Source organism: Gopherus evgoodei, chromosome 4 (genome assembly GCF_007399415.2).
Source record: "Gopherus evgoodei ecotype Sinaloan lineage chromosome 4, rGopEvg1_v1.p, whole genome shotgun sequence".
Taxonomy (NCBI): Eukaryota; Metazoa; Chordata; order Testudines; family Testudinidae; genus Gopherus; species Gopherus evgoodei.
In genome coordinates, this window is record NC_044325.1 from 150,355,632 (window position 1) to 150,378,479 (window position 22,848).

The 22,848-nt window shown below is 58.8% G+C and overlaps 1 protein-coding gene across 6 annotated transcripts; it reads right to left on the minus strand.

The window, feature by feature from the left end:
* Window positions 1-39: 39 nt before the first annotated feature.
* On the minus strand, window positions 40-22,061 carry SLC43A1 (solute carrier family 43 member 1). 6 transcript variants are annotated; one of them, XM_030561856.1, is made up of 16 exons: window positions 21,985-22,061; window positions 16,332-16,428; window positions 15,565-15,732; window positions 12,818-13,001; window positions 12,423-12,478; window positions 10,945-11,021; window positions 8,749-8,841; window positions 8,376-8,509; window positions 7,760-7,938; window positions 5,367-5,513; window positions 3,809-3,844; window positions 3,277-3,415; window positions 2,696-2,837; window positions 2,408-2,481; window positions 1,859-1,982; window positions 40-973 (listed from the first exon to the last, which is right to left on the minus strand). In XM_030561856.1, exons 3-16 carry the CDS (start codon window positions 15,716-15,718, stop codon window positions 779-781), a joined length of 1,734 nt encoding a protein of 577 aa, XP_030417716.1. In that variant the 5' UTR covers window positions 15,719-15,732; window positions 16,332-16,428; window positions 21,985-22,061; the 3' UTR covers window positions 40-778. The 6 variants fall into 6 exon arrangements, with proteins under 6 accessions (XP_030417716.1, XP_030417715.1, XP_030417717.1 ...); XM_030561855.1 differs by lacking the exon at window positions 21,985-22,061 and adding an exon at window positions 17,659-18,049; XM_030561857.1 differs by lacking the exons at window positions 16,332-16,428; window positions 21,985-22,061 and adding an exon at window positions 17,659-18,050.
* Window positions 22,062-22,848: the final 787 nt, after the last annotated feature.

The window sequence follows — 22,848 nt, forward strand, 5'->3', positions numbered from 1 at the left end:
GGACACCATCCCTCGCCATCCTGGCTAATAGCCATTGATGGACCTGTCCTCCATGAATTAGTTCTTTTTTGAACCCTGTTAGTCTCGGCCTTCACAACATCCTCTGGCAAACAGTTCCACCGGGCTGATTGTGTGGAGAAATACTTCCTTTCATTTGTTTTAAAAAAACCTTTATCGACAACCCAGCGTGGGCCAAGGAGAGACGTCCTAGCAGCATGAGGAAACTTTGACCCCTCCATATTAGCTGATAGGCAAAGGCTCAGTCAGACAGGGCAGGGAGGGGGAAGTTACGATTCAAACCCCGGACTCGGCAGCTAGGCAGTTTCCCCATCTATCACATGGGGCGGGGGGGAATTCTGATACTCACCCACCACAGTTTGACTGCGGCTAGGTAAGTGCTAGAAATTATTATCCTGAATGCCCTGATCCAGCACCTCTTTCCAAGGGGCACATCTTTATGGTAAGGGTATGTCCTGATTTGGGGCTTAGGAGCGCACCCCGATCTTTGGTTAGTTATTTACAGTCACAGAGCTTTATAAAGTTCCCTGCAAAAATATATAGATCTCTCTCTTGATATATATATAAAAAATAACTATTAGAAATTCGAGGCAGCTCGGCTATTTCCATGGCTCCCGCGTATTGAAACCTACAAGTGTTTCTTTTTCCTGCTCTTAGTGTCTCATCCCATCTGTTCGGCAATCGGCTGATGAGCGGATCTGGCATTTTGTTCTATGTCACCCACGCTCTCCACCCCCCCCAACCCATTCTCCAGCCCCTCCTATGCCGCAGTGTCGTCAGCACTCAGCATGCCATTGAGGGCCACGCCGTCCTGGAGTTTGACTTGGGCGCCCTCGGCCGGGTCTGGGATCTGTCCCAGCACCGGCTGGTCCCGGAGCAGGGTGCGCCGGAAGTAGCAGAGGTAGAAGGGCAGCAGGAAGCCCAGGAGAGAGAAGATCAGGAGGCCAAAATTGACCTGTGGTGGGGGGGAGAGGGATGCAAGGCAAGTGGGAGAGATTTGGAGGGGGGAAATCAGTGATTTCATCTCACAGCTGAGCTACCCACTCAGTGATTCAGCCACCAAAATATGTTCCTTCTCCACCCCCTATTAATTGCATGGCATGCTGGGAAAGGGGCCCGCTCCACAGCCCTGCACTCCTCCCCCGGGGGGGGCAAGGAGCTCGGACTCCAAGACCTTTTTATTGCCAACTGGGCAGATTTCCCAATCTGGACACAGGCACCTGCCCCACCAGGGACTGTCCCACTCCCCAAGCCAGCCAGGCGCAGGGATCAGCGCTTCCTAGAGGGGAAAGACTCCCACTCCCCCTCGTTGACCACTCAAGCCAGTCAGTGACCCCATCCTGGGGTCAGATCAGAGCCAACGCCCCCTAGAGGGGAGGGGCCCCCTGTCCCATTCCCCTCTTCCCTGAGACATCCTGTTCCCCCAACTATACCCTTTTCTCCAAGGGCAGGCAGGTCCCTGTGACCCCTTTCAGGATGGTAGGAGGAGCCTGGGTCTAGCCCCACCCCTCATCTCTCCAGTGTCAGCTAACGCATTCAGCTGGGACAAATGGCACCTTCTGGTCTAATGGGGCCAGGTGCCTCCGCAGAGCCCCCTGCCCAGCCAGCGGAAGGGGCACCAGATCCATTCTCCCCACTGCAGCCTCCCTCATCCCTTGGTGGATCAGCCTCAGAGCAGGGCAGAGCCTAAGCCCTTGGGGGACGGGGACAGGCACTGGTATTGCCCCGCCCCTTGCCATATGCTAGCTCCCCAGGTGGGGGCAGGGACTCCCCAGCCTGAGGTCTGTGGGGAGGGGATCCCAGGATAGGGTTGGCCTGGGGTCACGGCCCTTTCAATTACCCAGAAGGGGTCACCAGCCAGGGGCCCCACCACGACCATGAAGAGCGGCTGCTGCAGCAGAGCAAAGACGGCGCTGATCAGCGACTGCAAGCCAGTTAGAGTGCCAAAGTGACTGGACGGGTACCTGCCAACCAAAGGCCAAGCAGCCAGTGAGGGCTCTGCCCACCCGGTGCCCCTCCGGGTAACCAGGCCCCACCCCCACCAAAGTCCTAAGAATGACCCTCCCCTTGATTAGTGACCCCAGTCCTCTGCCATGGCCCCAGCAGACAGGAGAATGAGTGGGATCAAGGGGGAAACCCCCCCATCTCCCCTCCCGCCTGCCCCACATCCCAGCTGGTTCGTACCCCTCCCCCCATCAAGAAGGACTAACCCTCATCACCAAACTCCATCAGCCTTGGCCCCCCAGGAAAATTAAGGAGGGAGGGAGACAGGATCCCCAGCTGCTGGGTCATGCCCTTGTGAGCATCCCCAGCCAGCGCTCCAGGCTCTGGGTGTGGCAGGGGCAAGCAGGAAGGATGGGGCAAGCGTGTGCGGGGAGTGGGGACTCACACAGCGGCGTAGAGACTCCCACAGGCGGAGTGGAAAAAGCCTCGCACCATGGTGTGAAGGACAAAAGTCAAAAACTGCAGAGAGAGAGAGAGAGATGAGGGCATCAGAATGTGGGGGGCACCTTGGGGGATCAGCAGCAGACAATGACCATTGGGCCTGGGGCACGATGGGAAAGGACAGGAGACTCAGGGTGGCACCAGCTCTGGCGGGCCATGGGGCAAGGGGGAGCAGGCCGGGGCGGCACCTGCCTGGGGCACCATGGGGGAGCAGAGTAGGGGCCGGCGGTACCTGCAGAGGTAGGTTGTCGATGAGGCAGGTGACCCCGAAGCCCACCAGCAGCAGGTTGGTGAAGGTGAAGGCCCGGATGGCATTGGTGAGCTTCTGGATCTTGCGGTAGCGGGGCCTAGCAGATGACTTCTCAGCCCCGGCCCTGGCAATGGCAGGGGAAAGAGTCACTAGCCAGCCCAGCGGCATCCGCACCCCGGGGCATGAGCACCAGGATTCACGCACGCACCCCATGCGGGTTCCGTGACCCAGGCCACCAGTGCCAGGATTCACCCCTAAGCAGCCCAAGAGGGGTCTGCACCCAATGGCACTAGTGACAGGATTCACCCCCCAGCAGCCCCAGTGGGGTCTGCACCCAAGGGCACCAGTGCCAGGATTCACCCCTAAGCAGCCCCAGAGGGGTCTGCACCCAATGGCACTAGTGACAGGATTCACCCCCCAGCAGCCCCAGTGGGGTCTGCATCCAAGGGCACCAGTGCCAGGATTCACCCCCCAGCAGGAATCCGTGCCCTGAGGCACCAGGTTTCCCCCCCCCCCCCCGCAGGCCCCCAAGCTGGATCCATGCCCTGGACACACACACTCACCCAGCTGCCGCGGTGGCGCCCGGGCCCAGTGGCCCGTCCACACAGTCCTTCATGCGCCAGTCCATCACGTAGCCGATGAAGGGGCAGGTTATGAGGCAGAGCAGCTGCATGACCCCGAAGATGGAGGCGTAGAACTCAACTGTCCGTCGGGGAGAGGGTGAGAACCCGGTGCCCGGGCCCCGTCCCCAACCCCACTGCCGGGAAGACTCCAAGGCCCTACCCCCATCAGAGCGGAGACCCTTGTGCCCAGTCCCCACCCCCAGTCTCTGATCAGGGAGGAGACTCTTATGCCCATGCCCTCCCCATCAGGGGGAGAACCCCACACTCAGGCTCCATCTCCCTGCTGTATAGCGGAGAGCACAGTGCCTGGGGAGGGCATCGGTCACTGCATGTGGGAGACCCCACTCCCACTTCCTGCCCCATAGGTGCCCAGGGCTCCCCAGTCTCTAGGCAGCTCTGTACATTGCCGGAGATAGCAATGTTGGAAGGGCAGGGGGCAGGGCTGGCCTCGGCTACCCCCAGCCGCTCCTACCTGTGTCCTCAGCCTGCTCCATCAGCTCCTCCGGCACTGGGGTCAACAGGGGGGAGAGACACACAGACAAGGGATAAAGGGCCTGGAGAGAAGGTCCCTGCCCCCATTCAAGCCAATGTCCCTCCAACACCTTCTCCCTTTCACACTCACCTCCAGCTCCCCCTGCTGGCCTTTGCTTCCCCGCTCCTATGCCAGCCCCCCCATCCCCACCCCAGCCCACCTCGGTCTCTCCCTCCTACCCCAACTCCCCCCCCCCCACACACACACAGCTTCCCCTCATGCCCTATGCCCTCCTGTGATGAAGTGATGATTTTCTGAGATATTTCTATGCATTGCTCAGTTTCCCTCTGTACTCTGCATTGCTACTTGTGGGCACAAAAGGATTAAAAGCAGTTCTGGGAGCAGAAGGTGTTGGGTCCCATAACAGTCTGGGGCCTGGCTCCACATCGACGGAGGGTCCGTAAAGCCAGTGGGAGCCCCAGGCGCTCCCTGGGACCCTCCCGCAGGTGGACAGGCAAACTCGGCCCTTGGACGACAGACTGAGAACTGGCCGGGCTGAGTTAGGGCAGCTTTGTGCTGAAAATCACATTGGCACGAAGAGCGGGCGAATCTGTGGCCAGGAGCCTGCCTCGCTGGACAGAGCTCGCAGTGGAGCCCAGAGGCGGGGAGGCCGCCTGACTGGCCCTTCAGGAAGAGCGGGGCCCTCGGTGGGGCTCCTCCAAGGGGCAGGGGAAACAGCAGGGCACAGTACACACCCTGTGGGTCCATGACAGCAGGCCCCTACCCAAAGCCCCCTCCTGGCCTATGTCCCCTTGTGACCAAGTGGGAATTTTGGTGCCATGTTTATGAGGCATATGCGTGCCTCGGTTTCCCTCTGCGCTTTGCATTGCTCTGCACACGAGTGCAGAGGGTTAACCAGCTTTTCTTGGGGCAGAGCAAGAGCCATGAGGTGTGTGCATCCCGTGGCTGGCTGGGGTGGTACGAAGGGTCGGCAAAGGACTGGCGAAAACCAACCCACATCAATGGAGAATCCAGCAAGAGAGCGGGAACCCCAATGGCCGGGCTGTTCACCCCTAGCAGCCACCAGCCAGGAGGAAGGAGACGTTCCCCCAGCCCTCAGCCGAGAAGCAGCACAAAGGCCCCAGCGGGAGAACAAAGGGGAAAGGAGGCCGGTGGCCAGGCCTTGGGGCTGAAAAGGAGCCACATGGAGATAGAGGCCATAACAGCTTGGCTGGCTAATTGCACCGGCGCTGGCCAGGCTGGACTATGGCTCTAGCTTTGCCTCTCTGTGCGAACACAAGGCCTTTCCGATCCTGTGGGCCAGGCGGCTATGTTCCCCCGTGTCCGGGAAGGCTGCTGCTCTCGCTGCAGATACCACTGACAGCACGGTGCCCTGAATGGGCACAAACCTGTCGGAAGCCGAGGAGACAGATGGCCATCGCTGGGGCCCTAGAGGCCATGGGCCTGCCCCTGTGGAACTGGGTGGGGCCTTGGGGGCCAGGGACTGGTAAGAGGCTGGGCCAGTGGATCCATGACACGGTCCCCACTGGGCCCTCACCGTCTTGGCTGCCGCCCGTCACCTGGAACTCCAGCATCTTGTTCATTGCTGCCATGTAGAAGATGATGCGCAGCTGGGTCATGCCCATGGTGATCAGGCTCCACAGGAACATGGGGGAGCAGACGCTGCGGCGGAAGGGGATCGAGTCTGCAGGCAGGGGCGAGGGAGGGAGAAGGCAAGGAGACGAGTGCAGAGGGTTAATCAGCTTTTCTTGGGGCAGAGCAGACAACCCCCACACCTCCTCCACCAGACACGACAGTGCCCCCCATCAGAGACCCCATCCCCCCGACGGCCTCAGCCAGAGTCATCCCCAGGCTGCCCCCCATCAGAGACCCCATCCCCCCAACAGCCTCAGCCAGAGTCATCCCCAGGCTGCCCCCCATCAGAGATCCCATCCCCCCGACAGCCTCAGCCAGAGCCATCCCCAGGCTTCCACTCGCATCAGAGACCCCATCCCCCCGACGGCCTCAGCCAGAGTCATCCCCAGGCTTCCCGCCATCACCACAGCCCCCATCCCCTGACGGCCTCAGCCAGAGTCATCCCCAGGCTGCCCCCCATCAGAAACCCCATCCCCCCGACGGCCTCAGCCAGGGTCATCCCCAGGCTGCCCCCCATCAGAGACCCCATCCCCCGACAGCCTCAGCCAGAGCCATCCCCAGGCTTCCACTCGCATCAGAGACCCCATCCCCCCGACGGCCTCAGCCAGAGTCATCCCCAGGCTTCCCCCCATCACCACAGCCCCCATCCCCTGACGGCCTCAGCCAGAGTCATCCCCAGACTGCCCCCCATCAGAGACCCCATCCCCCCGACAGCCTCAGCCAGAGTCATCCCCACTCTCACCAGCTAAGGCAGCTCCCATCACCTCCCTACAAACAGACAGGGGCATCTGTCACTGCCCACCTCTGCTCTGACATGTGGGAAAGGTGAATCTCAGCACTGTTGGATTCCTGGCTTCTACCCCAGCTCGGGGAGAGGCGGGGGAGTGGGGTCTAGTTGCAGGGTGGAAGTCAGGACTCCTGGTTGCAGCCCAGCTCTGGGAGGGCAGTGGGATCTAGTGGTTAGAACGGGCAGGGGTTCTCGGAGCCAGGACTCCTGGGTTCTCTCCAAACTCGAGCTCAGTCTAGCAGCTGCGCAGAAGGCCCGCCGCGTGGGTACGTGGGTGCTCCGCCCCCCCGTGGGTTAGGGCCGCCCCAGATCCCGCAGGTAGAACACAGCGGGACTTACCGGTGTCGGGCGCTACGGGCGGGGAAAGTGCAGCTCCCCGATCCCGCCAGCAGGTGGAGCTAGACACCCAGGCAGAGCCACTGCCTGATGCACAAGGTACCCGGCCTTGCACCGAGCAGCCGCCGGGCCATAAATCGGCCGGTCGGTTGGGGGCATGGCTAGCCCCGGCCACACACCGCCCGCTGCCCCAGGCTGCACCCCCGAGCCTGGGAGAGCCCTGCACTGCACCCCCTGCAACCCCAGCCTAGGAGAGCCCTGCACCCCCCTACCAGCCTGGGAGAGCCCTGCACCTCCCTACAGTCCCCTGTACCCCCGAGCCTGGGAGAGCCCTGCACTGCACCCCCTGCAACCCCAGCCTAGGAGAGCCCTGCACCCCCCTACCAGCCTGGGAGAGCCCTGCACCTCCGTACACTCCTCTGTACCCCCGAGCCTGGGAGAGCCCTGCACTGTACCCTGTGCAACCCCAGCCTAGGAGAGCCCTGCACCTCCCTACAGTCCCCTGTACCCCCGAGCCTGGGAGAGCCCTGCACTGCACCCCCTGCAACCCCAGCCTAGGAGAGCCCTGCACCCCCCTACCAGCCTGGGAGAGCCCTGCATCTCCGTACACTCCTCTGTACCCCCGAGCCTGGGAGAGCCCTGCACTGCACCCCCTGCAACCCCAGCCTAGGAGAGCCCTGCACCCCCCTACCAGCCTGGGAGAGCCCTGCACCTCCCTACGGTTCCCTGTACCCCCAGCCTGGGATAGCCCTGCACTGTACCCTGTGCAACCCCAGCCTAGGAGAGCCCTGCACCTCCCTACATTCCCCTGTACCCCCCAGCCTGGGAGAGCCCTGCAACTCCCTACAGTCCCCTGTACCCCCAGCTTGGGAGAGCCCCACACCCCCCTGTACCTCACAACCTGACAGAACCCCCTCACACACACTGCTCCCCTGGAGGGTATCAGACACACACTGCCCTCCTCAGGAAGCTCTGCCCCCCACCTTGGCAAAGTCCTTCCCCCTATAAACCTTGAACCTCCCTCCCCCCCCACACACACACTCTGGGAAGCCCAGCAGCCCCCAAACCCTGCCCACCCAGAGACCCTGCCCCCTGCAAGGTACCCTGATCTCTGCCCCCATGGGTGCTGGGTCCAGCTGGCACCAGGAGCCCAGGGGGCATGTGGCACTCACACTCGGTAGGGATTGTGGCCCCGTGGCACAGGTCCTGCGTGGATGTGCAAAGCTCCTTGCCCTCCTGCGAGCATGGCCCCTTCTGGCTCAGGCGCTGCCCCACGGTGGTGACATGGGTGTAGAACCGATCGCCCGTCACCCTGTGATCCAGTGCCAGCTCACTCAGCTTGATCTTCTTCCTGACCCGAGGAAAGGGGGGTGAGACGAGAACCAGCGCCCCCTGCTGGGGGAGACCTGCCACTGCCCCCATAGCGCCGCCTGCTGGGGGAGACCTGCCACTGCCCCCATAGCGCCGCCTGCTGGGGGAGACCTGCCACTGCCCCCATAGTGCCGCCTGCTGGGGGAGAACTGCCACTGTCTGCTGGGAGCTCCCTCCACAGCCAGCGCCCCCTGCTGGGGGAGACCTGCCACTGCCCCCATAGCGCTGCCTGCTGGGGGAGGCCTGCCACTGTCTGCTGGGAGCTCCCTCCACAGCCAGCGCCCCCTGCTGGGGGAGACCTGCCACTCCCCCCATAGCGCTGCCTGCTGGGGGAGACCTGCCACTGTCTGCTGGGAGCTCCCTCCACAGCCAGCGCCCCCTGCTGGGAAAGGCTGGCGCTCCCACACCCTTGCTCACGTGTAGTTAGCCTCCTCGGGCGCCGGGAAGGACTCCTTGGGCCAGTTGACCAGGCAATTGAGGAAGATGAGGCAGGCCAGGCCTGACCAGGTCAGCATTATGGTGATGAAGGAAACGCCGGCATCATAGATCAGCTGGGAGCAAGGGACCAGGAGGTTAGTGGGGCGGATGAGGACAGGGAGGGGGCCAGATGGGACAGGGAGGGTCTGGCTGGCATCTTGGGCAGGGGTCACCCTGATACCCGATTTCTCCCCATGTAACCCACAGGTGCTGATAGTGCTCTGTGAGCCACCCCAATCCAGCAGCCCAGGCCACCCACAGATCTGAAGCAGGAAGTGGGGGGTTGAACCTGCCCCATCGAGAGGCCCCGTACCTTGACTGCAGGGAAGGTGACGGCCGAGGAGGCGTAGGAGCCAATCATCAGCGCCATGAAGGTGGAGCGCAGGTTCCCAAACATGTTGGGCAGCTGGGGAGGACACAGAGCAGAGATGTTAGTGGGGGGAGAGGCGGTGGGGTGGGGGGGGGACAACCCCAGTGCCAGGATAGCCCCTAGCCCTCCCCAATCTCTTTCCCCCTCCCCCCATCCCATCCCATCCACACCACCTCTCCCTGCTGCAGGCCCCTCCCCGCTGCCCAGCTCAGGCCAACTTGCCCTGAGGGGGCCAGATCCACTCCAGCCTGGGGGCAGCCATTTCCCTTTGACTCCCACTGGGGGGGTGTCTCAGTAGAGGAGCAGTGGGTGGGGGAAGGGGAGAGGAGGCCTGGATTCCCCCTAGGGAGGGAGCCTAGATAGAGGGTTAGGGTGCCACAGGGCAGGGCTGGATCCCAGCTCTGGACAGTGTTGGGGCCCCATGGGGAAGGGGATCAGGCCTGATCCTCCCCTCCCCCAAGTGCAGCCGCAACCAGCAGGGCACCTTGGTTTAGTAAACAGGCCAGCACGTGGTTGGGGCCCTAACCCAGCTCCAACATGTGCCCTGCCCTCTCCCTCCCCTCCAGCGCTGGGGCAGGGGGTGTGCTCCACAATCCTGCCTCCCTATTGGCTGCATGGCTACCTGCCCAGGTCACGTGACTGCTGGCAAGTTGAGGAGGGCTGTGCCTGTGCCAGACCCCACCGGGGTGGGGAGGGTGTAATCCTAACCCCTCATGTGCTGGATGCAGAGATTCCCCCTCCCCTGACCCATGCAGTGCCCCATGCCAGAGGCTGCCCACTGTGCTCCGCCCAGCCCTTTGCCATGGTCCCCTGGCAGCCCGGCCCCGGGGGCTCGCTGGCACCTAGCGCCGGCACACTTCCTGGCTCAGAGCGCTGCATGCAGCATGTGCATGACGCTTGGGTCAGACCCCAACACGGAGCAGGCAAGTGGCGGGATCACGCCCAGCCTTGCAGCTGGCATGGGGACATGGCCCCCAAGAACACCCCGGCCTGTCCTCCGGGGTCCAGCTGCAGCAGGGGACCCAGCCCCAACAAAAACCCTGCACTGACAATCCCGCCAACCGGCCTCCCCTGTGTGCCCAGGACTGCAGTGTCCAGCTGCCCATCCCTCAGCAACCAACGCAGACAGGAGCATTCAGCATGGGGCGAACACAGCCCCGCCCCAGCCCCCACCTGACCCAAGCAGGTGCACAAGGCCCTCCTGTGCCAGGCTCAGAGCTTGGCCTAGTCTCCACCCCACAGGGCAAGCAGCCCCACACTGGGCACCAGAGCAGTGCTCCCCAGCACCGTGTAAGCCACCGGTCAGCCCCATGCAGAGGCAGCCAAGAGGCAGATGGCTCCAAGCCTGGCCCAGAGCAATGGGAGCCATGGCAGGCGAGTGGCACCTCAGCCCAAGGCAACGAGGGGCAAGCGCGCTCAGGCCTGGGAGATGGTGAGAGACGGCACAGAGCCCCTGCCCGCGAGCACTATGACCTGCACCCCCCCACACACAGCCCCCTCCCCGCACACTGGGGACCCAGGCTCGGCCCCACGCTGAGAACTGGGTGCTGCGCCATGTCCTTGGACCAACCCCCACATGGGGCAGGAGTGGCTGAGTGAGCTCAGGCACAGGCGTCCTCAGCAGGCCAGGGCAGGGCCCAGCAGGGAGCTGTGGGGACCCAGAAACAGGCAGGGGGGCTAGTCACTCCCCTGCCATGTGACTCTAGGCCAGGGTCCTGCCACACCACCTGCCTCCTCGGTACTCAGCTGTGGAGTTCAGGCCCCCTGTGCCAAGCCCTGGGAGGAGATCAGGGCACTGACCTCTCTGGGCATCCAAGCGGAGCCTTGGGACCAAAGATGTTTTGTGCCCTGAGGAAGGCTGGCATGGTACCCCTCCCCCACTCTGCTGGCCCCAGCTGGCCCTGCCAAGGGGCTCTCCCTCCTGCCCCACAGCAACAGGCACAGCCCCTCTCCACCACTGCTGCCCCCAGCTGGCCATCCCGAGGGGCTCAGCACTCCCTCCTGCCCCACAGCAACAGGCACAGCCCCTCTCCACCACTGCTGCCCCCAGCTGGCCATCCCGAGGGGCTCAGCACTCCCTCCTGCCCCACAGCAACAGGCGCAGCCCCTCCCCACAGGGGGCACAGAGCCCACACTCACCGTCAGCGAGGTGAATGTCAGGCATATCCCCCCGAAGCCATTCAGGGACAGGCCGAGGAAAATCAGTGGGGAGAGAACTGGGGGCGAGAGAGGTGGGGAGAGTAGATGAGTTTGAGCTGGGGAACTGAGGGGATGGGAGAACGGAGGAGAGCAGGGCTGGAGGTTTGAGGGGATAGAAGAGCGGAGGAGCACAGGGTTGGGGATTTGGGGCTGGGAGAGCAGAGGGGCGCAGGGCTGTGGGTTTGGGGGGATGGGAGAGCGGAGGAGCACAGGGCTGTGGGTTTGGGGGGATGGGAGAGCAGAGGAGCGCAGGGCTGGGAATTTGGGGACGAGAGAGCTGAGGAGCAAAGGGTTGGAGGTTTGGGGGGATGGGAAAGCGGAGGAGCACAGGGCTGCAGATTTGGGGATGGGCGAGCGAAGGAGCAAAGGGCTGGAGGTTTGGGGGGATAGGAGAGTGGAGGAGCACAGGGCTGGAGGTTTGGGGGGCCGGGACAGCAGAGGAGCACAGGGCTGCGGGTTTGGGGGGACGGGAGAGCAGAAGAGCATGGGGCTTGGGTATTGGGAGACTGGGGAGCAGAGGGGCATAGGGCTGGAGATTTAGGGATGGGACAGTGGAGGAGTGCAGGGCTAGGGATTCGGGAACGGGAAAGCAGAGGGGCGCAGGGCTGGAGATTTGGGGACGGGAGAGCGGAGGGGTGCAGGGCTGGGGATTTGGGGACAGGAAAGCGGAGGGGCGCAGGGCTGGGGATTTGGGGACGGGAGAGCAGAGGGGCACAGGGCTGAGGATTCGGGGACGGGAGAGCGGAGGGGCACAGGGCTGGGGATTCGGGGACAGGAGAGCGGAGGGGCGCAGGGCTGGGGATTCGGGGACGGGAGAGCGGAGGGGCGCAGGGCTAGGGATTCGGGGACGGGAGAGCGGAGGGGCACAGGGCTGGGGATTCGGGGATGGGAGACCGGAGGGGTGCAGGGCTAGGGATTCGGGGACGGGAGAGCGGAGGGGCGCAGGGCTGGGGATTCGGGAACGGGAAAGCAGAGGGGCGCAGGGCTGAGGATTCGGGGACGGGAAAGCGGAGGGGCGCAGGGCTGAGGATTCGGGGACGGGAAAGCGGAGGGGCGCAGGGCTGAGGATTTGGGGACGGGAAAGCGGAGGGGTGCAGGGCTGGGGATTCGGGGATGGGAGAGCGGAGGGATGCAGGGCTGGGGATTCGGGGACGGGAGAGCGGAGGGGTGCAGGGCTGGGGATTCGGGGATGGGAGAGCGGAGGGGCGCAGGGCTAGGGATTCGGGAACGGGAAAGCAGAGGGGCGCAGGGCTGGGAGACTGTGGGGACAGCAGAACGTGAGATAAGCAGTGGAGATGGAGGACTGTGTCAGTGGATGTATGGAACAGGTTCAGGAAACAGGTTGGGGAGATTGTGGGTGCTGCTGGAAGACAAGGCGGTGGGGAGCTGCGGGCTGTGGGGAGGAGCCCTCACCTCACCTGGGGGGTCGTAGGCAGCCAGGGCCATCAGAGCGCAGGAGACAGCGAAGCTGAAACTACAGAGGCACAGGGCAGTAATCAGCACCCCCAGTCTATGGGCCCCTCTCCAACCCTGGGATCCCTCCATTCCCATGGGCACCTCCCCCAGTGCCCACATCTTGAGATCTAGCCACCCTACGCATATCCCTGAAGCTCCTACCCCCACAGGACCCAGCCCCCACCTCGGGCACCTCTGGCACCCCACACCTTGGGACATCCCCAATGCCACCTCCCCCATTTTAGGACCCAGCCCTGTTTCCTGAGGAAATCCATGGAGCCCTTCCCCATCTCCATGGGCCCTTCTTCCACACAGCCCCCACCCAGAGGGTTCCTGACCCCCCCAGGCCACCCCGCACCTGCCGAGGAGGCGGAGGGGCCGGGGCCCCAGACGGTCCATGAGCACCCCCAGGGGTAGGGTGGCAGCGCTCAGCAGGAAGGACCCGATGGTGAAGCCCAGGTTCAGCATCTCCTCCTGCTCCACGCAGCTAGGCCAGTGATGGAGGGGATGCTCCAGAGCTGAGCCATTGGTCCCGTTTTCACCTGGGGATATTCGCAGCGTCAGACCCTCCCCAGCCCTGGGGGGAGCCCCCCCGACTCTGACCCCCCTTGCCCCAGGGGCTGTACCCACCTCTCACTCCATAGCTGGGCAGGAGCCCACGGGGGGGGGAGCACAGAGTCTCATCAGGGAGCAAGGAGGCTCATGGGGGGCAGGAAAGCTCTCAGTGGGGGACCAGGTGGGTCCCATAAGCAGGGCCGGCTCTAGCCATTTCGCCACCCCAAGCACGGCGGCACGCCGCAGGGGGCGCTCTGCCGCTCGCCGGTCCCGCAGCTCTGGTGGACCTCCCACAGGCGTGCCTGCGGATGCTCCACCGGAGCAGCGGGACCAGCGGACCCTCCGCAGGCACGCCTGTGGGAGGTCCACCGGAGCCGCCTGCCACCCTCCCGGCAACCGGCAGAGCGCCCCCCACGGCATGCCGCCCCAGGCACGCGCTTAGCGCGCTGGGGCCTGGAGCCGGCCCTGCCCATGAGAGAGCAGGAGGCAAGAGGTTTCATGGGATTCAAGCCGGGCTCTCAGTGAGGGCAATAACGTCTCACTGGGGGTTGAGGGGGCACCATGGGGGGACAGGGGGCTCTCAGTGGAAGGGTCAGGTTTCCCATGGAGGGACAGGAGGCAAGGGGGAGGGTCAGGGTTCCTGTGATAAAGAAGTGGGGGAGGGGGAGAGCTCCCTTTGATGGACACCCAGCCAGCCACTTAGCTGTAAAATCCCTCTTGGGAGCTGTTCTTTACTTGCTTCACCTACAAAGGGTTAAAAGGTCCCCCAGGTAAAGGGAGGGGAAAGTGGGCACCTGACCAAAAGAGCCAATGGGAAGGTGGAACTTTTTAAAATTGGGAAAACAACTTTGCCTTTGCCTGTTGTTCTCTGGGCTGCAGGGACAGAGCAGCCGGGCTATAAGCAGCTAAGCTAGTTATGATCATAAATCATCAGCTCATAACTAGAACTACTTATCTGAACTCCAAATGTGTAAGTAGATCAGAATGTTTAGCTAGACGCGATCAGGTTGATTTTCTTTATTTTGGCTTGTGGACTCCTCTGTGCTAACCTCAGATGCTTTCGTTTGCTTGTAACCTTTAAGCTGAACCCCCCCAAAAAAGCTGTTTTGGGTGCCTGATTTATATAATTGTTTCTTTTAAGATCTAGCAAAAAGCCTAAATTCCAGATGTATTTTTCCCCTTTTTGATTTTAATAAAATTTACCTCTTTTAAGAACAGGATTGGATTTTTGGTGTCCTAAGGAGTTTGTGCATGTTGTTTAATTAGCTGCTAGCCACAGCTAATTTCCTTTGTTTCCTTTCTCAGCTCTTCCCCCCAGCGGGGCTGAAAGGGCTTGAGGGTGTCCCACAGGGAGGAATTCCCAAGTGCTCCTTCCTGGGTTCAAAAGGGGTTTTTTGCATTTGGGTGGTGGCAGTGTTTACCAAGTCAAAGTCAGAGAAAAGCTGTAACCTTGGGAGTTTAATACAAGCCTGGAGTGGCCAGTATTAATTTTTAAAATCCTCGTGGGCCCCATTTGTGCACTCAGCGTGACAGAGTGGGGATTCAGCGTTGACCATTCCCATGGGGGATGGGAGGGGCAGGGGTTCCCATGCAGGGAGTGGGATCCCATTGGGGGCAGGGGTGAGGCAGAGGAGTCCCTTAGGGTCTCCAGCCCTGGCTCAGGAATGCTGTATGGTGCCACACCTGGTGGGGTCTGTGCCAAGCGCTGGTCTCACTGTCAACCTGTCCATGGGCATGCTACAGCCCCATGGGGTGGGTGTCAGGGGGGCCAAGGCAGGATGAGTCCCAGCACAGCATGGCACAGGGCAGATGTGTACATCAGTGCCCGGGGCCCATTGAGGGGGGCCTGGCCCAGCCTGCTCTAAGCAGCTGGGATTGGTGGGAGGCGCCAGCGGCATGATGCCTGTCAATCCCCTACAGGTCCGTCTGTCCCCCTCCGGGCTGTGTCTGGCTGTGGGTCTCTTGTGGCAGGCAGAGCAACCCAGACCCTATCAGACCCATCCACCCCGCCGAGGGGCCAGAACCAGCCCAGCTGATCTGGGGAGCAACCCACCTCTGTGGGGCCTCTGCAGGGACTGAGCCCTGGCCACACCTCAAACACACCCACATGTCCCCATTCCAACATCTTCCCGTGCCTCCGCCCAACCCATCTCAGGCTCCACCCCTCCCCTGCTTGGCCACGCCCCTCCTCATCTCAGCTTCCTCCCCGATTGCCCAATCCCATTACTTCCCTTTGCCCTCCACTCCTCATATCATCCCCCACCCTTCTCCTGCTTGGCCCCGCCCATGTTATTGTCCTTCCCCTTTCATGTTTGGCCCCTCCCACTCTCTCTGTGCCCTTCCCCACTCCTCTCCTGCTTTGTCCCTCCCACTCTCTCTGTGCCCTTCCCCACTCCTCTCCTGCTTTGCCCCTCCCACTCTCTCTGTGCCCTTCCCCACTCCTCTCCTGCTTTGTCCCTCCCACTCTCTCTGTGCCCTTCCCCACTCCTCTCGCTCAAGCCCACACACTTTCCCTTGCCCCGCTGTCTCCCTGGGACCCTCCCCTCTCACCTGTGCACATGTCGGAGTAGAAGCCCTGGTGCTTAAGCATGATGAGCAGGGAGCCCCAGCCCAGCAGCACGGCAGAGAAGAAGAGGTTCTCCAGGACGGCGGTGCACGCCATCCACCAGCGCCGCCGGTACGCCTGCTGCAGCGTCAGCACCATCCCTGCTCCACAGGCTGGGGACACAGAGCGACTGGCTCATTCTTTGCCCCCTCCCACTTCATCTCCTTGCCCCTCCCCTCTTTAACTAAATGGCAAAGCATAGGATGGGGGGTGCTGCAGGGATCTGGTCTTATTTAACCTCTGTCCTACCAGTTTGGACGAGGGAGTAAACAGCACAATATCCATCTGTCTTAGAGACTTACCTGGCCCATAGTGCCTGAGCTCCCTCAATGCCTTTGTACCCTTACACAGAAAGGCCAATTATGCCTATTGTACAGATGGGGAAACTAAGGCACAGAAAAGCCAAGTGACCTCCCCCAGATCTGTGGCACAGCAAGGAACTGAACCTAGGTCTACCCAGTATCAGGCTAGCGCCCTAACCACTGGACCATCCTTCCTCCTATTGAAAGTCACAGATGCTACGAGCAAGGCCAGGGAAACAACCCACCAGGGCCAGAGAGTTAGTCCACCTGGGCAGGAAATGGAGACTGACGGTTTTGCTAGATCTGCTCTAGCTCAGCCGTGTTTGCAGGGTTGCTGTAGCTGTGCTGGTCTCTGTAGAGCTGGAAAACTGGACAGAAGTCGGTCCAGTGAGCAGGGTTACCTCACCCACCTGGTCTCTCTCGTTCAAACACGAACTCAGTCAAGGCAGCAGGAGGTCAGACAAGCTGGTCACAGTGGGCTGGTCTGGCCTTGGGATCTGTGACTCTCTGAAATACCAACATGGGATTTCACATGGGAAGCCAGTGTTTGATTTGTAGTGAAAGAGATGCAATTGTTTTGCTTTCTTAACTGACACAGCAAACTCAGAGGTGCGGGGGCCACGATCTGCCAAGCCCAGCAATGTGGGGGCTATGACCTGCCAAGCCCTGAGGTGCCGGGGCTGAGCCCTGACACAAATTAAGCACTGGGGAAAGCAACTAGGGTGACCAGATGTCCCATTTTTAAAGGGACAGTCATGATATTTGGGGCTTTTTCTTATATAGGCTCCTATTACCACCCACCCCCATCCCGATTTGTCACATTTGCTGTCTGAGCACCCTAAAAGCAACAGCCAATCCAGCTGGAGCAACCCGATCTCAAAGCCGGGTGCCCCCCCACCAGGGCTGGGGGCACAGACTGTGAAAAAGACCAAGGTGGGGGAGTGGGGCGGTGCTCCCTGAAGTGAGGCACAAGTTTGGAAGCTGGAGTGAAGAGGCCGGAGCAACAGGCTTGCCCTTGGCCCAGTGCCAGTGCTGATTCTACACAGGGCTCGTTTCCAATGGGAGACAAAATGTTTGGGGCTCTGTTGAGTTTGCAGATCTCCAAAGGTGGGATGAGAGAATGTTAAGGAAGAGAAATTTAGGTGAGAAAATGGCTTCAAAGGGGAATAGCACCTGGGGGAACGGCCAGGGGCCCCACGGACCAGCCAAAGATTTGTGCCCTGGGGGAAGAGCCCCTAGACGGCCCGTGTCCACGAGGGCCTTGCCCTGCCTCAAGCTGTCCCACGACCCCCTGGTGGAAGCAGAGGTGCTGAGCCCCAGCTGCCAGGATTCTCATGTCAGGCTTCTCTGACAGGTGACAGCACTCTGGGGTACCCCCGTTGCAGGGGTATCCCCTCCAGTGCTCCCATCCCTCCAACATCCCAGCTCTGTAATCCACTCAAGCCCCCTCGCAACATGGCCTCCCCCCACCCAGCAGCTTCCTAGAATCCCCCTCTCCTCTTCCTGTTCCAGCACAGCCAGCCACATGGCCCTACTCCTCCCCCAAAATAGCCCAGAATCAATACAGGGCTGGGCTGCGCCTGGCCTGGCCACACTGCCACGTGGACTGCACAACGATCGCTTTGACCCAGTCACACACGTGTAAAACACTGCAGTCCCCTTGGCCCAGCTGGCTCCCTCCCCAGCCACCACCTCCCCTCACACTGCTCCCCCTTGGCAGCCCTCGCACACACTTACCCTCCTGGCGAAAGGGGTCAGTGATCCCAGAGCAGGGAGGGGTCAAGCGAACTCTCTCTCTGCCTCAAGCCACTGGCTAAGCGGTGTGTTTTTTTGCCTCCTGTTTGCCAACTGCTGGAGTTAGAAACGGCTGAGCGGGAGTTGAAGAGCGCTTGTGTGTGCAGTGCAGGAAGTGAAAAGAGCATGTGTGGTCTGCTTTATAAGGGCATCAACTCTGCATGTGTGTGTGTGTGAGAGAGAGAGAGAGAGCGAGCCAGGAGGGGACATAAGAAAATATGAAGGAGCTAAAGAGGCAAAGAACAAAATAAAGAGAGAATTGAAGAATGAATAAAAGAATAAACAAGTTAAAGAAAGACTGAAAGGATGAATGAGCAAAGAAAGAGTGAATTACAGAAAGACCAAATTAAAAAAGATCAGGCAAAAAGTGAATTGAAGGAGGAAAGAAAGAGTCAGTGAAAGAATTAAAGGAGGAACAAAAGACGGAAGAAATGAAAGAACAAAGTAAAGAGGGAAAGAAAGAGTGAGTTACAAAAAGAATGAAGGAAAGAAAGAACGAAAGAAAATGAAAGAAAGAACGAACTGAAGAAGGAAAGAATGCATGAGTGAAAAAATGAATTAAAGAAAGAACCAGCAACAAAGATCAAATTGAAGGAGGAAACACAGAATGAGCAAAAGAATTAAAGAATGAAGGAACGAGAAGAAATAAAAGGACAAACTAAAGAAGGAGGGAATGAGTGAAAAAGAATAAATTCAAGCAAAAAATGAATTGGAGGAAATTCAGTGTTCATCAGTGCAAAAGAATGCACATTGGAAAACATAATCTCAACTCTACCTACAAAATGATGGGGTCTAAATTAGCTGTTACCACTCCAGGAAGACCTTGGAGTCATCATGGTAGTTCTCTAAAAATATCTGCTCCATGTGAACTGGCAGTCAAAAAAGCGAACAGTGTTAGGAACCGTTAGAAAAGGAATAGATAAGACAGAAAATATCCTAATGCCGCTATGTAAATCCATGGCACGCCCATACCTTGAATACTGCATGCAGCTCTGGTCGCCCCAGCTCAAAAAAGATACATTAGAATTGGAAAAGGTACCGAGAAGGGCAACAAAAATTATTATGGGTCTGGAACAGCTTCCATATGGGGAGAGATTAAAAGGACTGGGTCTGTTCAGCTTAAAAAAGAAACGACTAAGGGGGGACATGATAGAGGTCTGTGGTATCAGGACTGATGTGGAGAAAGTGAATGAGGAAGTGTTATTTACCCCTTCGCATAACATGAGAACCAGGGGTCACCTAATGAAATGAATAGGCAGCAGGTTTACAACAAACAAAAGGAAGTATTTTTTCACACAGTGCACAGTCGGCCCGTGGAAGTCGTTGCCAGGGGATGTTGTGAAGGCCAAAACCACAACTGGTTTCAAAAAAGAATTAGGTAAATTCATGGAGGACAGGCCCATCAATGGCTATTGGCCAAGATGGTCAAGGGTTCAATCCCATGCTGGGGATGTCCCTAAATCTCCAACTGCCAGAATCTGGGACTGGACAACAGGGGATGGATCATTTGATAATTGCCCTGTTCTGTTCGTTCCCTCTGAAGCACTGGACACTGTTGGACAACAGGACACAGGGCTAGATGGGCCACTGGTCTGACCAAGTCTGGCCATTCTTACATTCTTGTGAAATAATTAAAGAACGAACAAAAGATGGAAGAAACAAAATACAGAATGAACTAAAGAAGGGAAGAAAAGAGTGAAAAAATGTTAGAAAAAACAAAGAACTAAAGAAGGAAAGAATGAACAAGTAAAAAAAGAATGAAATAAAGAATGAGCAAAACAGGAAAGGAATTAAAGAAGGAAAGAAAGAACAAGTGAAAGATGGAATAAATGAAAGAAAGAAGGATTAAGGAAAGAAAACAAAGGAAAAGAAATGAATGAGAAACAGAAGTAAAGAATGAACTATAGAAATAAAAGAATGCATTAGAAAAGGAAAGAACAAATTAAAAAGAGAAAGTAAGAAGGAAAGAAGGAAAGAGTGATGGACCGGAAAGAATGAACTGAAGGAAGTAGTGAGAGAAGGAAGGAGTGGATAGAGAAGAGAGACTGGGAGGGAGCAGAGGGAGAAAAGAACAGAGAGGAGATTTCCAAATGGGACAGAAGAGAAGAAAGTAGGGCAGGGAGAACAGAGGAAAAGCATATACTGGGAGCAGGCGGATCTCACCAGTACAGGTCACCCTTGAGAAATGCCAGGATCACACTTGGTGGTAGGGGTGGGGAGTGTCTCACCCTTCCCTTTATGTCTCCCACAGCCCCAGCGCGCAGTTGGAGCCCTCCCCGCTCCCAGCTTCTCATTGGCCACTGACCAGCCTTTAGCTGCTGTGATGAATCCAGCTGCGCGAACACAACCTACAGCTCAACCTTTAACTCCCCGGGTGCCACCCACAGGTGCCCCCTCCCCTGGCCGGCCTGTGTGGTTGTGCTGCATGTGCACATTCATGTGTGTGTATAGCTGTGCATGTGGTTGTGTGTGTGTACGTATGGTTGTGCATGGAGAGTGGGTGTACGTGTGGTTGTGCATGGTGGGTGGTTGTACATGGTGTTTGTGTGTAAACATGCATATGTGGTTGTGTGTGTGAGATTGTGCATGTGTGGCTGTGCCTGGTGTGTGTGCACATGGCTGTGCCTGGCGTGGTTGTGGTAAAATGTATGTGGCTGTGCAAGGTGTGTGTCTGTCTGTGTGGGTGCATGGGATGTCTGTGGTTGTGTGTGACACTGCATGGTGTGTGTCTGTCCTTGTGTGATTGTCTGATGTGGATCCACAGGATTAGTGGTACACCCCCAGCTTTGGAACAGTCTCTTGGAGTGTGCCAGACCCCCAAAGGGTCCCACACTTCCTTAAGGGCATCAGGCCTCACCGCCTCCTGTGACTGACCCTTCTGCCTCATCCCGTGAGCTCAGTTCAGGGTTCCCAGCTGGGACAGACTCCTGGCACAGCCTTGTCTGCTCTTAATGCGCCTCGTTAAGTATTTGTGGTGACACTCAGTGTTGTCAAAACAGCCGGGTTCGGCAGTCAGCTGTTACCCAGCACAGGAGGGCCATAGGTGAGCACAGGGAAGTGAAGGTTAAAGCATGGCCCAAGTCCATCCCGTTCAGCCCAGAGCCCAGCCAAGCTGTGGTGAACCCTCTGTTCAGGCTCTGTCTCAGTCTGACCTCCCTGGTCAGTTCCCAGGTGAGAGCCCTGACTCCTTCCCACAGCCAACTCCTCACCCCACCTTCCCAGCCCTTTGTTCTCCTGCTGGGGGGTTTGCTTAGCCTCCCTGCTGAGCGGTGGGGAAATCCATCCTCCTCTGGGACACAGGCTGCTAGGCGTCCATGCCCTGGTGAGTGGATTTACTGTCTTAGGGGAGCCACCCTCAGCCAGTCCTTCCTTTTCAATGACCCGCTCAGGCAGCCATGTAACATTCACACTGACATCTCCCAGCCTGTCCAGACAGCAAACTGTCCTTTTTCCCCACTGGGTAACAATGCAACATAAAAGGGGATGTTTGCGACGTTCTATACCTAGGCAGGGCCAGCTCTAGACATTTCGTTGCCCCAAGCATGGTGGCATGCCGTGGGGGGCGCTCTGCCGGTCGCCGGTCCCGCGGCTCCGGCAGACCTCCACCAGGCATGCCTGCAGAGGTCAGCTGGTCCCACAGCTTCACCAAAGCCACGGGACCAACGGACCCTCCGCAGGCATGTCTGCGAGAGGTCCACCAAAGCCACAGGATCAACAGACCCTCCGCAGGCATGTCTGTGGGAGGTTCACCGAAGCCACAGGACCAACGGACCCTCTGCAGGCATGTCTGTGGGAGGTCCACCGAAGCCGCGGGACCAGCGGACCCTCCGCAGGCATGCCACCCAAGGCGGCGTGCCTGCCGCCCTCCTGGCGACCGGCAGAGTGCCCCCCACGGCATGCCGCCCCAAGCATGCGCTTGGCGTGCTGGGGCCTGGAGCCGCCTTTGTACCTAGGGGGAGCATGCTGTAACCCCCATATTTCTCATTTTCATATCATCGTGATCTTGCGTGTAAAGCAGGCCTTGTAAGGTATCAGGGAAAAGGTTACGATCTGCTGAAAGTCATTTCTCTCGATATATCATTAATGCATGTGAAATTATGAGGATTGCGTAGTATGGTTGTCACTAAAACATGCTGTAAGTTGGGGGAATCAGCCAGATATTAGCTCCCCAGAGGCAACAGCAAGGAAAGTAACCAACGCCCGGGCAGGGTGTCAAACAATCCATCAACAACCATTGTCCAGCAAGGGAGCTACAGTGCAACGATTTACCTGCAGGAGGCCTCACCAGTGGAATTGTTCAGCCTTGCTTGGAGAGACTCCACGTAATGCTCACCTGACTCTGAAGGAGGGATGGGGGCAAAGCGAAGAGGGAGGAAAGGACATGATAAAAGTGAGAGATGTTTGCCATGCTCTTCCTCTCTCTTCCACCTCCACCTATAGACACCACCACCAAGTGACTGAAGTCCCGATCAAAGGGGAGAGCCTGGCTGAAGAGCAACCACCCAGCCTGTGGTGAGAAGCATCTAAGTTTGTAAGGGCCCTGAGAGTGTTAAGATCAGCTTAGAATGCGTTTTGCTTTTATTTCATTTGACCAAATCTGACTTATATTTTGATTTATAATCACTTGAAATCTATCTTTATAGTTAATACATTTGTTTTGTTTATTCTACCTGACACAGGGCGTTTGGTTTGAAGCATGTCAGAGATTCCCTTGGGATAACAAGCCTGGTACATATCAATTTCTTTATTAAATTGGCAAACTCATATAAGCTCACAGCGTCCAGTGGGCATAACTGGACACTGCAGGTTCCTAGGGTTGTGTCTGGGACCGGAGATATTGGCTCATGTCATTCCGTTGTGCAATCTAAGGAGCACTCTACATGCCAGAGGCTGTGCACGAACCGCCCAGGAGCGGGGGTTCTCACAGCAGAGCAGGGTAAGGCTGGCGCCCAGAGTCAAGGATTGGGGTGACCTAGCAGATCACCAGTCCAGATGACACCAGAGGGGAACGTCACAGTGTTTAAGGGCTATAGGGGGTCGGTTCCCCAGTCCTCTGACCAGAGACACTCGGGTATTAACTGCATGGAAACAGGCAGCTGTCCTTCCCCAAGAGAGCTTGTGGAACTCCCTGCC

Excerpts from the sequence above, each read along its gene's own strand:
- SLC43A1 (XM_030561856.1), bottom strand. The coding sequence starts at position 15,718 with ATGGTGCTGACGCTGCAGCAGGCGTACCGGCGGCGCTGGTGGATGGCG. Across the intron at positions 11,022-12,422 it reads GGCTGCCTACGACCCCCCAG|TTCTCTCCCCACTGATTTTC; the intron begins GTGAGGTGAGGG and ends TCTCGCCCCCAG. Across the intron at positions 974-1,858 it reads TGGCTGGTGACCCCTTCTGG|GTCAATTTTGGCCTCCTGAT; the intron begins GTAATTGAAAGG and ends CCCCCACCACAG.